Source organism: Pinus tabuliformis, chromosome J (genome assembly GCF_031772625.1).
Source record: "Pinus tabuliformis cultivar Carrire ecotype Pingquan chromosome J, CPIR1, whole genome shotgun sequence".
Classification (NCBI taxonomy): Eukaryota; Viridiplantae; Streptophyta; class Pinopsida; order Pinales; family Pinaceae; genus Pinus; species Pinus tabuliformis.
In genome coordinates, this window is record NC_142295.1 from 1078679977 (window position 1) to 1078697806 (window position 17830).

A 17830-nucleotide genomic window follows, 5' to 3' on the forward strand; every position below is an offset into this window, starting at 1 on the left:
ACCTGTTGCCTATCGTCTTGCCCTGCCACCCCACCTGCATAGAATTCATAATGTATTTCATGTTTCTGTATTAAGACATTATGTAGCTGATCTATCTCATAACATCCAGTGGAAAGAATTGCAGGTATCGGACGAGGGAGTCATAACGGTCGAACCTTTACGTATACTGGAACGTAGAGTTCGACAGTTGAGGAACCGTCTGGTGGACCAAGTTAAGGTCCAATGGGACAAGTATAGTCCTGGATCAGCAACTTGGGAGAATACAGAGGACATATGTCAGAGATACCCTAGTTTATGTCCATTTTGAAGAACTTTACGCTATGTTTAGTATATATTTACTTCACTACAATCAGGGACCCAAAAACATTTGAATGATTAGGAATAAACATGAAATTTTGTGGCGTAATATATGTTTAAATTCCTGCTGGTACATGGATACCAAAATAATATGTGTTTAATTCCTGTTGGTACATGGATACCAAAACAATATATGTGATTTATTTTACTAAATTATAAATGTTGAAGTAAAGTTAAGGCAGTTGAATAAGTTTTCTTCTGATAAAAATTAAGATATTATAGATCTGATTTATTTTATTGTTAGTATGATCAATAGGATAGAAATCAGGAAGTGAATACATTCTAGATGAACGCCAAAGACGTACTTGGAATATGGCAAAATATGTTATGTTGTAGTGAGTCAGTGACATATGTAAATAATACATGAGTTATTTTGAATATGCTGATGCACATTTTACGAATGCATGGGTAAGTGTATGACTGCAGATAAATGATCCAATTTTCGAGATGACCACGTGATGATAGAACCTCAGAACAATTAAAGCTCAAATGATCCTATGATAGGCTAGTAGCCCTAATTCTACTGGGAGGGGTGGAGGGGTTACCCACCGTTTATCCTCCGAACCCTGGAGTCACGGGAGGACTGTGCGAGCCACGCTCCCCTAGACGTGTGATGATGACTGTCGGCTGCCTACTGGGAATCAGGTCGGTATAACCGACGTTGTCACCTTAGTGTTTATGAATGGTTAGGTCAGTAAAATTGACGCCATGGCATACTCCAGTAGAGGACGGATAGGATGGGAGCATAAGAGATTAGGGAGAATAGGATGATTTTGAATAGCTTGGGGACCTGGATAGAAAAGGGTCATGTCCATTAAAACCTTGAACCTAAAATTCTAAACTTCGGGACGAAGTTCTCAGAAGGGGGGGTGTATGTAACGACCCCGCTAAATTGATCCATTATATAAGGTTTTAAACTTTATAATAAAACAAATGTGATGAAATTTAAGCAATAAATATGTTAAGTTTATAAATACAATTTAGATTTATAAACATATATAAGTTAAACTTTATAAAAAAAAATATAATTGAACTTTATAATTTACATATATTAAATTTATAAAATATATATATCTGAACTTTATAATATAAATCTTATAAACTATATAAATGGAACTTTATAACATTTATATAGATTTAAATGTTATAAGATATAAACTATATAAATGGAACTTTATAATATTTATATAGATTTAATGTTATAAGATAAACTGAAATTATAAATATTCATATGTTAAACGTAAAGCAACCATATGCTGGCAGCTGTAGCATACCTGAAAATTTATGGCAGAGCGCACCTGGCCGGGAAAAGATCTAAGACTTAAATTGCATGCGGGGGCGTGTCAGGAGGAAGGAGAGCGGTGGCCGGAAGCAGGAGGGTGGCCACCGCCAAGCCTGCCATTATAAATCGCTAATCTGAACCGATGAGGGGGGGGGGAAACCAGAGAGGAGCAGCAGAGAACGAGAAGCATAAATTCACCAGGAGGAAACCAAGAGAAGGGAATTATCCATTGAAGAGCTTTAAGTGGTCTGAGGTTCTGGGCACGGAGGGACAGAGGGCTTCTGTTGGGAAGCTTTCTGGATTGAGCAGCTAGGTTTGCTCAGTCTGGTTGGGTGGTATTGGCCTCCCGAAGATTGGATCAAAATAGCCACGGCATCACCAGCAGCGGAATCACCAGTTCAATAGCAGAATCAGCAATCAGCTAGCAGTTCAGGTAAGTGCAAATTACATTTTTATGCTTCCTGTTTTCCAGTTTATGAGTATTTACATGTTTCCTGTATTTTGAATTATGGGCATTACATATTCTGCCACTCCAAGACCAAGATCATCAATCCCTTTCTCAGACACTGCTGAGATAATCATCATTATTGATACTACACTGAGGTCCCTGTGATTGCATCACTGATATCATCACTGCCTGTATCATCGATGTTATCACTACTAAACTGCAGCACATTCATCCAAATCAGCACTGCTTCTTCGCATAACATTTTCTGCCTCAAAATTTCAGAGATCTATACAGAGATTTTCATCAAGAATCTGACCAAGATCATGATTACCATCGACCATACTATATATAACAAGACAGAGTATCATTATAAAAACTCCACATATGCTTACTGCATTTATATGTCGAGACTAGGTGAGTCACTTTGTGAGATCTTTATATCACGCGAATATACCTGAGACCTTAGTCATTATCTGTATTGCGTCTATCTGGAATCATCATAACTGTGACTGTGAGTATGCCGAGCTGTGATTGTGACTGTAGGATCATTGTGATCTTTCTTAAACCGAGACAGTGAGACTATGCAAAGGCAGTGAGGGATCCGAAGATCTTTCCATCACATATATATATATAGTGACTGTTAGGAAATAGATCCATCGAGATGTGATACTATTCTTTATTGCATTGAGATCCTTACTATCCCATATATGCCGAGACTGTAATGGCTCTTCATTATGCAGAGACTGTATCCTCCGAGACTGATCATCTCTGCGACTTATCACTATGCCAAGACTGTTCTATTTACTGCTTCTTCAAATTATGCCCAGACTGCAGTATTCACAGTTATTATCAAAATTCCTTCCAACATGATTATGCTGAGAATACATGTAAGCCGAAACAATATTTATGACTGAGATAGTATATACAAATATATGTCGAGATTGATCCATCATGGGTGACTGCGTATGAAATAAGTGCCGAGATAATGGGTTGTTGTGAGATCACCGAGATACATATATATCTTGTGGCTGCTAGGAGACCAAATACTCTTCACTGTAATACCGAGACTATACTTGTGTTTACCCATGCAAAGATGACTGTGATAACACACCATCCATAGACCTGAACCATTGCCTTTCTGTAATGCGGATTTCTGTTCCTAAACCCATCCGAAATTTCAGAGAGAAAATGCGAAATGTTTGAAATCCTTTCTGCCTGCACCTTAAGCCCATCCAATGACGCAGGCAGATCATTGTTCGCCCAGATTGTAGTAGTTACTGTCTTCACTGAAATTACTTTCAACAGACTCATGTCACGAATATATATATGTCGAGTTCATGACTGTGCTCTGGAATAAACCATGCCTCTCCATCTTTCTTTATGAGATCCGAGACCTGGTCTGTCTGCCCTTATACCAATCTGAGATGCAGACAGACCCTTGAACCCTTTTCAATGTGGATCTGCTCCATACCAGATCTCAGAGATATGCGAGAACTGTCCCTTCTTATGTGAGATCTCTCCCTTCTAGATTGCGTATACCTGCACCCAATACTCACACGAAATTTCAGACAGAAAGTGTGAAGTTCTGATCTTCTTCATGCCCTTTGCAGGAACCTCCCTCTGATACCATGTTGAGAAATTAAGGGCAATCTTAATTATTCAATTTCTCTTAACTATGATAGCTGCTTGAGATATTACTTCTTTAGATTCTGCTTCTTTTGTATTATTATCTTCAAATAGTTACCAAAACAAGAAGATCAAGATACACACGTACACAAGATATTGGCACCAAACCACGGCAAAAACCTCTCCTAACCTTGAGAGGAAAAACCCTTTGAACTCTTTCTTATAGAATCTATATTGAGAAGTTTCATGACACAATATAGCCTTCAACATTAAGATGACAAACCTGCCGAAATGTACCCAATCACTGAATCTTCTTCTGCAACTTCGCAGAGTATAGCAAGTCTGCACCAAGGTGATGACAGTCAACAAAATGATGTCGAGAACAGCTCCCCTTAGCTTCTTTGCTCCTTTTCTTTCCAAGTATATTAGTCACACAAGAGATAGCTCCTTGACATGAGCTTGATCCACTGTATTAAATGCCGAAACAGTGACTGTCCAAGAATAGCAAGATCATGACAGTCTCCTTCAGATTCTGGGTCCACATGCGAGAAGAATTTAGGGCTCTTCTAGCCCTTTCACTGCTTCAATCTCTTGGATAATGGATCCTCTCTTCAGATTGTAGCTTGATCGAACTTGTAACCCAATCAATGAACAATATGCATGGATGCCCTAGCTTGGATCTGACCTCCGCACGTGTGAACAGACTTGAAGATATTCTCGGACGAGGGAACAGACTTCCTCACTGCCTGCGGCTGCCACTTTTTCATCTCTTTCTCTTCGTCCTTGATGCGAGAATGAGAGTGAGTGAGTTATGTGTCAAGGTGAGATCATAGTGACCTATTTATAGGCTTGTATCCCCTTCTCCAAGCCGACGTGATTCCTTCTCTTAGGCTGACATTCCAAGCGGATACCATTTCTTTTGATTTCGGTGGGCATGAATTCGGCGGGTACATTTTGGTGGTTTTCATTTGATGATCTGGAAGGACTCTTTGACAATTATTGACTTTACGAGTGTAACAACTCACAGTTGTCTTTTAAACTTCAAAATAAACATTTGAGCATGAAACGCATGCTCAAATAATAATAATAAAAATACAAGAATTACATTGTTACATCATTTGACATAATGAAGACCGAACTTACTTACACTATTTTCAACACTAGGCACTATAGCTTAAAGTCCATGTGGTATACATGAGTCTAGGCACTTCCCCTTTGGCACATACATTGAGGAAAAACCTATGTTGAAAGAAACACCCCCAAAACCAATATACTAGTACTTGAAATAGCTAGAAATGACAAAACTCGTACAAAATGGCCTGAAAACATCATTGGCTTTACCAAATGATATTTCATGATTTGGAAAGCAATGCAGTAAGCCGACAATGTTTCCAAACTGTTTCAATGCAAATATGAATCATTTCGGCATATTTTTTTTGTTTTGTGGGCCCATTCATGTGCCCAAGAAGGGTGTGGGACTCTGGCAAAAAGAAAATTAATTCACTAAAAAAGATAATCAGTTCACATACCTAATTAACTCATCTTCACATTTATTTGAAAAGAATAAAATTTACAATTATCTAAAAGCCCTAACAGCCTCTCCTTTTCTATAAGAAAGCAATTCATCCACTCAATCCTCACACTTTCTTCAGTGAGAAGATCTTTCAACAGCAGCAGCAAGCATTTACTTGTGTTTTAGACCATTGAGAGAAAACATTGGTGCATTTCCAGCAAGAGGACAACTGTGGGAAGAAAAAAGTAAGATGTGGGCATCAGATTTATTTGATGAGTAGATTTATTTACTATTTTCGCTGCATTCATGGCTTCTCATAGTGTCATTTCTAATGCCCCTAGAGATCCTCAAACAAACAAGCAGCTAGAATACTATCCTCTTTGCAAGCATGTTACCAAGCTCAAGTAAATGGGTGATGGGGGTTCATGTGAATGGAGGTGCAATTTATGTAAATGTGAGAGGACCCACAAGGGGTATTACACAATAGCCAACACTCACATTTTGCATGAAGAGATAAGGGGCATTGAAATTTGTGCACATACCAGAAATCTGGAGGTGAGGGTTACATTTCAAAAAAGAGAAAAATGATACTCAATTTGAAGGATCAAAGATGGAAAATTGGTATGGGCAGCACTAGAAATTTTCACTTGGGTGCTAGCAATGAGACAAGATTTGTCCATGATGCAAGGAAGAGGAGGGCCATACAAGTAGAAGAAGAAATATCCAAACTTATAATTGCAACTAAAGATAATAGATTGTTGAAAATGCTCAACAAACAAGGGAGAGAGTAAACTCAAACAAGAGGGGAAAAACCATCATTGCTGTGGTATCACTTTTAACATGGTTGGATATTGCTATTGGCAGTTTTTGGTGAGAGCCATTGACATAGACCCTCAACATTTCAAGGGGCCTGTTGCCTCAAAATCTAGTAGGTCTTATAGAGGGGTACCTTTACATGGCAAGCACTAGACCAAGTGACAACAATGAGGTGTGGCCCGCTGTCACCACAGCCACCACTCCCTACTCTTTACGGACTTTCACCAATGGGAGGCTTCTCAATATATAGGTCACCTATGTAAGATATGCTAGGTTCAGGGAATAAGGTTACATATGGCTTATAGAGGATGACTCTTCTTAGGGACAAGGCTTAATCAATCTAAGAGAGGCAATTTGCATCCTCTAATAAGACCAAGGAAAGGCACAATTGACCTAGGGATTCAGGGAAAGCAAGCTTAAAGGGATATCCTAGGATCAATAAGCCAAGAAAAGCTTTCCAATAATGAATATTAGCAAGCCTATGGTATAAGAAACCTTCAAAAGACCCTCAATTTGAAGCTTAGAAAAATTAGGGTTTACTAGGACAAACTCACCTAAGGAGAGAAAATTAGGGCCTAAAATGGAGAAATTAGATCCCCGTGTATTTTAGAAATGACAGATGTCAGAAAATACAGAATTCTTTTGACACACGGAAAATAGTGTGATAAATATACATTTGATAAAGTTAAATTTACTTTATTCTTTCTCGATGCTCTTTCCACAAGGTACATCTTAGCGCATAAGTACATGATAGGAATATTTGAAATAAATATTAGCAGCATTCATAGATGAATTTAGATCCTAGAATACGTTTTAATTCAAACAACACTTACGGGTATAAACACTAATGGGATGATAAAACAACTGACTCGTTTTCACTTTAGTGTAATTGAACATACAAGAAAGCAAGTCAGCAATTTGGAAATCTTGAATCTTTTCCACAAAAGCTAAAATTGTAACCTCTATTTGTCATATTTCTTTATTTTTCCTAAACTTATGGTAATCTACGATAGTTTATGACAAAAAAATTACTATACATAATAACAACTATGAGTTCCTTCTAAATAAAATACGAAAATATAATCCTCAGACAAACTATAAGCATAAAACCAACAGAAGTACCAAGATATGTAAGGGATTTAATTTTGTAATACTGTACAAAAATATAGTATGTTTTATTGTGTCAAGCATTCTTAAATGGTGTTACCTATTAAGACAATATTCTGAAATAGTTCATCACCCCAAATATGTTAAAATACAGGTCGCATATGGATACACATCATTATAGACATGAAAGTGACTCACAACTAGCTCATTGAACAATAAACAGACATGGAGAAATTCTCTTCCATTGCCATTTTATTTGATACATGGTGTCCACATTACCTGAATACCTGAATGCATGGTAGCAATAGCCACATCAGCTGCATCTTTTATAGTAGGAAAATTGCACATTGCAACCTGAAAAGAAGGATTGGCCTTTTCAGTTTAATTATATTGTCCTCTTTTCAGATAATCAATGAAAGAGGGCATCAAGTGGCATGATAATCTTAGCAAGCACAATTCTGCGACCAGAAAAATTGTTTTAGTAGCAATACAAATTGAAAGTGCTAGTTTATAGCAAGATTTCGGATCATTTACAGCAATACTTATTTTGCCTATTATTAACATGTAAATGTCTATAAAAAATTGAAAACTTGATATCCGAATATCCCCACTAGCTCCTTGCCCGAATTCCACAATTATGTGAATAGGTACAGAAATGGTTGTGACAGTGTACAAGTCCATTTAGAAAGTGATTGACCCCTTATATTTACAATATTGGTAATGAAACTTCTCAAAATAACCCAGAACTAAGATCCCATCCACAGCACTTGACATGCACCAATGTTGTAAAGTTTTGTCACCTAAAAGAGGTTCTTCATTACAGATTCTGATACCGTGAAAGACCACTAAGGGAAATCTTATCTTGTTCTTTTAAGACAACAAACTAATAAAGGAAGTGTACCACAGTTGATTCTGGAATCTTCTGTAGACGCAATGTTACTTGTGTTATTACACCTAGCGTCCCTTCACTTCCAATGAGTAGCCGTGTTAAATCATATCTGACAGCAACAAATAAAAGAAATATCAGAAAGGACCAAAAAAGAACAAAGTAAACAAAACTAACAAAGATATAGTGCATGATATAACTATTTTAAGAGTGCACTAGAGAAACAAGGTAAAATGGAAATTTCAAAGGAAATCTGAGTAGCTCATGCTTTCTCACCAAGTCACAAAATTATGTGACATGTCCTTCCAGGACTGTGTGTCGTGTGTCTCCATGTCCAACAAGTTAACGTGTTGGAGACATGCCATAAAAGCATCAGACATGCATGGGACAAACGTGTCTGACACTCAGACCCTGCATGTCATGACTCCCACACCAAAAAATGTTCAAAAGTTTTCAAAAACGAATGCATAAAGATGTGTCTAGACAAGTCAAAAACCTGTCTCAATGTGTGTTTATGCATTTCTATTTTATAAATGTTCAAAATAATAGATCTTTGTGTTTATATATTATTTATTTAATCTCAATATATATATATATATATATATATATATATATATATATATATATATATTGAGTTAAGCTTGGTTGGTTGGGCAGAATAGTTGTTATCCTTCCCATCCATGTTCAAGTCTCATAAGTTGACATGTTGACGCTCTGGAATACAGTAACTTTGTTGCGCTCTTAAGTGAGTCTATACCGAGAGCTGGCCTAGTACCAGCAACCTCTCTTTTGCCTTCGGGCTGAGAGGGAGGCTGACTTTCTTCCCCGGGAAGTACCCAAGCACCAAAAAATTACCATATGTATGTATGTATGTATGTATTACTTTTATATATACATTCATTTCTAAGTCACCTGACATGGGGATTCGAGATTCATAGGATTCAGGATTCGTGGTGTCGGATTTGGACACGTTGACCCCCCGGAACAGGACACGTAGGATTCGTTATATATTATTTTATTAAAATATATATATATATATATATAGATATATTAAAAATTAGATATTTCTTACACAAATTTTAATTAATGATACAAATTTATTGATTTCAAATATAGATCTTCATCTATAGCTATTAGCATGCATAGTATGTACAAAATTCAAATACATGTCAATCTATTATCTATTTCTTCTGCTTGGCCCTCTTCCCACCACGAGAAATGTCTAATTTTTTAGTCTTGTTGGAAAATCAGGATCTTTGTCATTAATATCACCCTCTAAGCATTAATATCTAGAGGTATCTTTGTCATTACCTCTATATCTGTATAGGGATATTTGTCATTAATATCACCCTTTAAGCATTAACATAAGATGGAACAAGCATAAAATGTCAAGTCAATATTTTGTTTGAGTGATGCGTACATTTTTAGGAGGGTCATGATACAGGAGTTCGACAACCAATGTCACTAACATCAAGGTACATACGAGTGGTGCTCTTGATTAAATACGAGTTCCATACCCTAATACATGACAAAATTCAATGGAAACATTGCAATCCCCCAATCCTAAAATCCTGAAAAACTGATAAGTCTGTTGGATTTTGAATGAAATCTAAAATTCTACTTTCTCCATATGAAATCCAATGAGGTCGGAACCACTCTCAAACATCCTGAGTCATTTCATGGTAATGTTAAAAATTTAAGTAAAAGTGGTATTACTTTAAGAATTTAACATTACCATGAATAGCATATGAATACTAGGGCCTATACTTGATCATTAAGCTGCCAAAACGCTTGCCAAATGAAAATATGCGTGGCTGTAATGACCAAATGCGGCCTTTTCATACCCGTGTAGGTCACTTTTGCCACCTAACGAGTCCTGGAAAACAGGACATACTGCCAAAATCGTGACACGTAGTCGGATTCGACGTGTCAAAATAGGACACGACGTGTCATGGTTTTTGGACACGAATCTCGAGAGAATCGTGTCGGACACGATGGATTCGGGATTCGTGGGGCCTATAGGACGAATCCAGTTATCTAGGTTCATTTGGAGAGACCAGATTTTGAGATCTTATCCATGGTTGAAGTCTGGTGGAGACAGGGGTCATCTAATGGTCCCATAAGACATAAATACCATGCCAAAGGATGAGCAGAGCAAGGATTGATTGGCAGGGCCACTGTTAAGTTGTGGTATGTTCTATGCTTATAACAGTTTACTTATTTTTCTTATTATATTCCACCGATTAGCAATTACATGTACATAAAGTAAAGTGCAGATAGAAGATTAAACGATCGACAGAAAACAAGCCAAGACAAGAGACACAAGATGTGCCGGCTAGCCAGGGACAAACCCCACAATGTGTGGGGAAACCCTTTGATCAAATCTTATTTTATCTTCAATAATTCAGCAGAGAGAAATAGTACAATAAATCTGATTCATATCAGCAGTAGCAAACCCTAGATCAGTAGCATCAGCATTAGCGGCTTCATTATCAAACTAGGGCAGACCATATCTCACAAACCGACAGTCGGATTGACTTCATTCCACCACCAAAAGTTGCGGCTTTCAAAGGAGGTTCAGATGAACCTACAACGCAGTTCCAAAGAGGAGATCTTCTAGGCCACGCAAGTCAATATTTACTTCTGCAGTTGCAGCTTCAGTTTCAGCAGTTTCCGGCTTCAAACTAGGGCAGTCAATATCTTGCAAACCGTTCGTCGGATTGACTTCATTCCACCACCAAAAGTTGCGGCTTTCAAAGGAGGTTCAGATGAACCTACAACGCAGTTCCAAGGAGGAGATCTTCTAGGCCACGCAAGTCAATCTTTACTTCTGCAGTTGCAGCTTCAAATTCAACAACTTCCGGCTTCACATGTGAGAGAGAGAGAGACCCATTTCAGCGCAGTAGAGAAGAGACTCATATCTGCGCAGTAGAGAGAGAGAGATGTGATGAGATGAGTGAGTCCAAATGAGGAAAAGTCCTCTTATATTTATACACAACGTTGGTGGGTGAATAGATGCGACTGTTGGGCTTCTGAGCCTACATGAGTTGTAGGTCGGCTTGATAATAGTTCCATAATCAAAATAAATTCATATCTCCATGAATACTTATCAGAATTGGATGATTTTTATATCAATCCTACCCCTCTCGACGAGAGGAATCTAATAAAAATATTATTAGCCATGAATAAGATGACCCACATGATGTTTTGCCCTGGTTGTCAATTTTAACACTCCCTCTCAACCATGGAGAACTTCATCTGCAATCTGTCTATCGGTCGTTACTATTCATCCATCAAATGCACTGCCTTGTACAACCTGACCCTTGCCCTGCTCAGCTCTATTTTGCCTGTTCTGCTTTGTCTTGTTCTGCCCTGCACTGATCTGTACTGTTTTGTTCTGTTCTGCTTTGTCTTGTTCTGCCCTGCACTGATCTGTACTGTTTTGTTCTGTTCTGCTCTGCTCTTGCATTGTTCTGTTCTACTCTGCTTTTGTCCGAATTTTGAAGAAGAAGAAATGATCGAGGATTTATCATACTGACTCAAAGTCAGTCTCAGAGTATGTACCACTGGTCCTAGACCAGTCTCAACCAACCCAAAGTCAGCGTCATAGTGAGTACAACTCCAATGGTCCCAGACCAATATGATCCTCCACTGGCTCAAAGTCAGTCTCAGAGTATGTACCACTGATCCCAGACTAGTCTCAGCCGACCCGAAGTCAGCGTCATAGTATGGTACAACTCATACCACTGGTCCTAGACCAGTATCATTGATCCCAGATCAATGGAGGTCATCCTAGCGTAGGGAGTACAGTAGTTACAACGATGCATCCATCGGTACTACTATGGTCCCTAACTTCATTTCCCTGCTCATTGATCAGATGAGAGGTACTTCCCATGAGTCCCAGACTGCATGGGTAGGATGCCTCGACAGGAGAACTAATCAATCCTGTCCTCACACGAGAACACATCAATCCTGCTACAATCGCCATTGAGAACACATCAATCTAGGCCGCCATGGAGAACACATCAATCCAGGCCTCACAGGAGAACACATCAATGCTGCTACAATCGCCATGGAGAACACATCAATCCAGGCCTCACAGGAGAACTAATCATCCTGCTACACAGGAGAGCGAATCATCCTGTTCCACAAGAGAGCGAATCATCTTGTCCCACAAGAGAGCGAATCATCTTGTTCCAGTGCGCACCACCAGGGGAGGGTGAGTCACCCTGTGGTCGTATGTTGCTCCAGTAAGAACCACAAGCCCTCAGAGCTCCCAGAGCTCAATGTATGCAACATGCAGGACCCTTGTACAAGGGTTTCTTGATGACTCCAAGTCGTTTGGGAAAATCACAAATTAGATCTTTCCTCAGGGCTTTGACAAAGTGTAGCAACCTGTACATCATCTTAATGCGATGGAGCCTCCTTGCTCATCAACTTACCATATCCCAGATGATGTCTATCTGCTGGAGCAATCGACGAATACGGGATTCCTCAATAATCGAATCCCACCTCTGGTTGTTATAGAGAACCACAATGGTATACAATGTAAATCCAAACAGCTCACGGAAGAGCTTTCGCAACTAGACTGCCTCACACGAGGTCATGCTAGCAATAGTATATCCTGCTTCAGCGGTGCTCAAAGTCACCGACTTCTGCTTCCTGCTCATCTAGGATATCGAAGCAGATCCCAAGGTGAAACAACACTCGGAAGTGCTCTTACGGTCCACCACACTGCCTGCCCAATCAGCATCAGTATATCCAAGTAGTCTCACATCTTCGACAGTGTATCTTAACCCATTGTGCCACGAAGATATCTCAGAAGATTCTTGGCATCAATCCAGTGAGGCTCAACCAAATATGAGCTCACAATGCTAACTGCAAAACATATGTTCGGATGGAGGTTCACCAAGAACATCAATGCGAATGAGTTTATGAAACTCAGAGGCATTTCCCAAATCTGGTCCGACATCACTACCATATAACTTTTAAAAGTTAAGATCCTCGAGGTAGTCACAGGCTTGCAGTCCATCATACCAAATCTTTCCAATATCTTTACCACATATTTTCCTTGAGATAGGAAAATTTCCCTTGGCTTCTGCCACACTTCAAGTCCTTGGTCCTTCATTTCAAATTCAGAAGCCATCTCCCTCTTACATTTGTGAATGAGAGGGTTTGCACCTGTAGAAAGAGGTCATCCACATGCAACACCAGTATGATAGGCTTTTCATCTTCAACCTTAAAGTAAAGGTTAGGATCGGCTTCACTCCTAGTGAATCCCAACTTCATCAAGTAGCTATCGATCCTCTCATACCATGCTCGGGGTGCTTGCTTCAACCCATAGAGAGCCTTCTTCAACCTGCATACATGAGATTTTCAATCATAAATCTCAAATCCTTCGGGTTGCTCCACGTAGACCTCTTCTTTGATCAAACCGTGCAAGAACGCAGTCTTGACATCCATCTGATGTAGGTTCCATCCTTGTGAAGTCACAAGGGCTATGATCAAGCGGATGGTCGTATATCTGGCAACAGGTGCAAATATCATAGTCTATACCTTCCTTCTGGGATAAACCACGAGCAACAAAATGAACCTTATACTTTTCCATACTTCCATTTGCTGCATGCTTTATCTTGTAAAGCCATTTTGAAGTAACAATTGTCTTGTCCAGGGTCTAGGAACTACTTCCCAGACATCATTCTCCATAATAGACTCATATTCTATGGTCATAGCACCCTTCCATAGTTAATGCTTGACGACATCTGAGAATGATGAAGGCTCATTTTGTATGATCGTGCTCATGATGGTCAGGTATCCCTGATACTTGTTAAGTTTCTTAATTTGACGGAAGGTTCCTCAGGGTGCAGCATGTCCTTCAGAATCATCAAGTATCCCCCTAAGCCATGAAGGCCTCTTCCTAGAAGAGGAAGGCTCATGTGGATGAGAATCAATCAGATCCATGGGTTCTTCTACATCAGGCATTGATTCATCATCCTTTTCTTTCAGTTCCCTGGTGTCGGCTTCTTGAGAGCTCCTCAAAGTCAGAAGATTGTTCACCTTGCGGTGAACTTTTCTTCAAGAGTCTTGGAACCCAATGCTTGATGAGGGCATCGATTTTGTACATATACGGCGGTGATTGTAGTTTCAGCCCATAGAAACTTCAAAAGTCTTTGATCATGTAGCATGGCCCGGACAACTTCCATCATCGTGCAGTTCTTCCTTCCCACCACACCATTCTGCTCAGGAGTATGTGGTGTAGTAGTCTCCCTCTTAATGCCAACCTCAGGTATGCCTGAGTGAACCAACTGTAATATATCAGAGGTCTTGCTTTGAGGGGAATGGTCCCCTTTTGAGCTTTCCTTCGGCACATCCCGGACATACACCTTCTTTCTCTACTTGGAATTCGGGCATCCCTGTTACCATCTGTCTTACATCGGGTAGAGCTTTGTAATGAAGGTGGGAAAACCTCCGATGCCAAAGTTCGGACTAAAGAGTTGTGTCACAAGACATGACACCTAGCGGACTTCCATCGACCTGATATAATGAATCAACACTAAACCCAAGAGTAAAGGAATATTTATCATTATTTTTCCATATACATACCTTGCCATTGCTGAAGGTTACCTTGTAGCCTCTGTCTTCCATAGCCAAGATGGACACTAGGTTCCTTTTGAGGTCGGGTGCATTTAATACATCCTGGACTTTCTAGCCTTCCTGAATGGTTGTCCTCTTCCTCTATCTCCAACTCTCCTCTTACCTTTGCTGTTGAATTTGTCATTCCTTTGATTTGCCATCAGAGGGATTTTGATCATCGTCCCGGTGTGAGTCCTTTCTTCTCTTTGCATGAGAAGAAAAAGCAGCAGGAGGACCTTTAGGCATGGGCATTTATTGCACTTCTACCCTTGTTTGTTCTTGAATGCATCTAGCCATTAATTCCTCGAAACTAGGAATTACATTATTGTTCAGAAGAGTAGTCCTGAACACATACCATTCAGATGGTAATCCTCCGAGAGTTGTGAGTGCCATTTCTCTGTCAGTAATGGTTTCCCCAATAGATAGGAGATCGTTCTTGATCTCGGTGATTCTTAAGAAGTATGCTTGCATACTTTCATCTTTACCCTTCTTGATTTCCCTCAACTTATTTCTAAGAAACAAAACTTGATTTGCATCATTAACTTTAAATAAACTCACCAGTCTGTCGTAGATTTCCTTGGAGGTGTCTAGATCAGAGATGTAGGCCACCAAGTGCTTGTCGATAGAGTCTCGAATGATCTTCTTTGTTTTGACTTCTCCATTTTTCCATTTGTTCCAAGCAGCAGCAAATGCATTTGATGAAGGCTCAACAATATTGCCTCTTACATGGTCCAGCACTCCTTGATCTTCAAGGGTTAGATCGATAGACATCTTCCATCCGTGACAGTCAGCTTTCTCACGGAGCTTGTCTTCGGCAGGAAAGAGTGTTGAGGACCCCATAGTTCTTTTAGGATAGCCTTGCCAATCTTCTCTTCAATGATTGCTCTTGCTCTTGCTCGGGCTTTGTCTTCACCCCAGCTCCGATACCATGTTAAGTTGTGGTATGTTCTATGCTTATAACAGTTTACTTCTTTTTCTTATTATATTCCACCGATTAGCAATTACATGTATATAAAGTAAAGTGCAGATAGAAGATTAAACGATCGACAGAAAACAAGCCAAGACAAGAGACACAAGATGTGCCGGCTAGCCAGGGACAAACCCCACAATGTGTGGGGAAACCCTTTGATCAAATCTTATTTTATCTTCAATAATTCAGCAGAGAGAAATAGTACAATAAATCTGATTCATATCAGCAGTAGCAAACCCTAGATCAGTAGCATCAGCATTAGCGGCTTCATTATCAAACTAGGGCAGACCATATCTCACAAATCGACAGTCGGATTGACTTCATTCCACCACCAAAAGTTGCGGCTTTCAAAGGAGGTTCAGATGAACCTACAACGCAGTTCCAAAGAGGAGATCTTCTAGGCCACGCAAGTCAATATTTACTTCTGCAGTTGCAGCTTCAGTTTCAGTAGTTTCCGGCTTCAAACTAGGGCAGTCGATATCTTGCAAACCGTTCGTCGGATTGACTTCATTCCACCACCAAAAGTTGCGGCTTTCAAAGGAGGTTCAGATGAACCTACAACGCAGTTCCAAGGAGGAGATCTTCTAGGCCACGCAAGTCAATCTTTACTTCTGCAGTTGCAGCTTCAAATTCAACAACTTCCGGCTTCACATGTGAGAGAGAGAGAGACCCATTTCAGCGCAGTAAAGAAGAGACTCATATCTGCGCAGTAGAGAGAGAGAGATGTGATGAGATGAGTGAGTCCAAATGAGGAAAAGTCCTCTTATATTTATACACAACGTTGGTGGGTGAATAGATGCGACTATTGGGCTTCTGAGCCTACATGAGTTGTAGGTCGGCTTGATAATAATTCCATAATCAAAATAAATTCATATCTCCATGAATACTTATCAGAATTGGATGATTTTTATATCAATCCTACACCTCTCGACGAGAGGAATCTAATAAAAATATTATTAGCCATGAATAAGATGACCCACATGATGTTTTGCCCTGGTTGCCAATTTTAACACCTAGGGAGCATCCTTGCTGCAAAATGGATGTTCCATTGATCAAAGGGTACCAAACCTTGACAGGTGTTATTGCATTGCTAGCTTCCATGATTGAAGTTTGGTGGAGAGAAGGGTCTTCCAATGGTCCCATAAGACATAGATATCATGTGAAAGGATGAGCGGGGCAAGGATTGATCAACGGGCCACCCTAGGGAGCATCCTTGCTGCCAAATGGATGTTCCATGCTCAGAGGGTGCCAAACCTTGACAAATGCAATTATAATGCTAGCTTATGGGGTTGCTCTGAAAGCATTTATAACATGTTTGGCGATGTTTCATGTGTTGTGGAGTCCATGGTGTATGGATGACCCTTGGTTTTTCCCTGATAGACATATACTTTGGAATTAACTTGATCATTGATAGTTAGACCTCATCTTGGAGCTTGTGTGGCTTCCTTCTTAGAGAGTTGAAAACCTAAGGAGCTTGGTGACTTCCTCAAGATGGCTACATGGAGGTTGGTCACTTGTTTGGGAGGATGACTTCCTTTAGAGGTAGAGTGATGGGCATCTTGGAGGAGGGAATTGAACATTAAATGACATGGGAACACCTAGTTGCTTGCATGAAGGCTTGTGCTTGACATAAGTTTGAGGGAGTGATCATGTAGGTGGGGTGGATCTAGAGGAGCACGTGGCATAGGAAGAGTGTTGGAGCTTTGGAGGATTGTGGAGGTACAGCGTTCAACCCTTCGCCTTGGAGCCTTGCTTGTTGCATGTCTTCACATTAGACCTTGACATATGTCACTTGTAGAGAGAATTGTGAAAATTCCTTGAACTGCAGCAACTAAGTATTATTCTTCTAACTTAACAGTTTATTTGTCTTCTATAATTATTATTACAGCAAATAGCGTATAAACCACACTGCAATTCTACAAAAAATAAAATATGTAGTGGAAATAAAATAGGAATTGAGAAATAGATGCACACACACACATAAAATTGACACAGTTGTTTTTGGACAATAGTCCCAGGAAAAACCTTGAAGGGAAAACTGGTGCAACAGATAAGATTTCTATTATTATTATGCAGCAATTTGGGAAAATTATTACAACTAGTTGCCCAACTGGCAAACCCACGGCAATACACTGGCAAAATATATTGGAGACAATCTTGTCTCATTTGTAACTAATCTGGCCTCTCTCTGG

At 39.7% G+C, this 17830-nt stretch overlaps 1 protein-coding gene across 1 annotated transcript in view; it reads right to left on the reverse strand.

Moving 5' to 3' along the window:
• Nucleotides 1-17830, reverse strand: part of LOC149230696 (FAD-linked oxidases family protein) — a 326280-nt gene that overhangs the window by 280497 nt on the left and 27953 nt on the right. Inside the window, exons 4-5 of the mRNA XM_089376125.1 lie at nucleotides 8051-8147; nucleotides 7429-7503 (exon numbers count right to left, since the gene is read on the reverse strand). Of these exons, the coding sequence (XP_089232251.1) occupies nucleotides 7429-7503; nucleotides 8051-8147 (172 nt within the window). The remainder of the gene's footprint in view (nucleotides 1-7428; nucleotides 7504-8050; nucleotides 8148-17830) is intronic.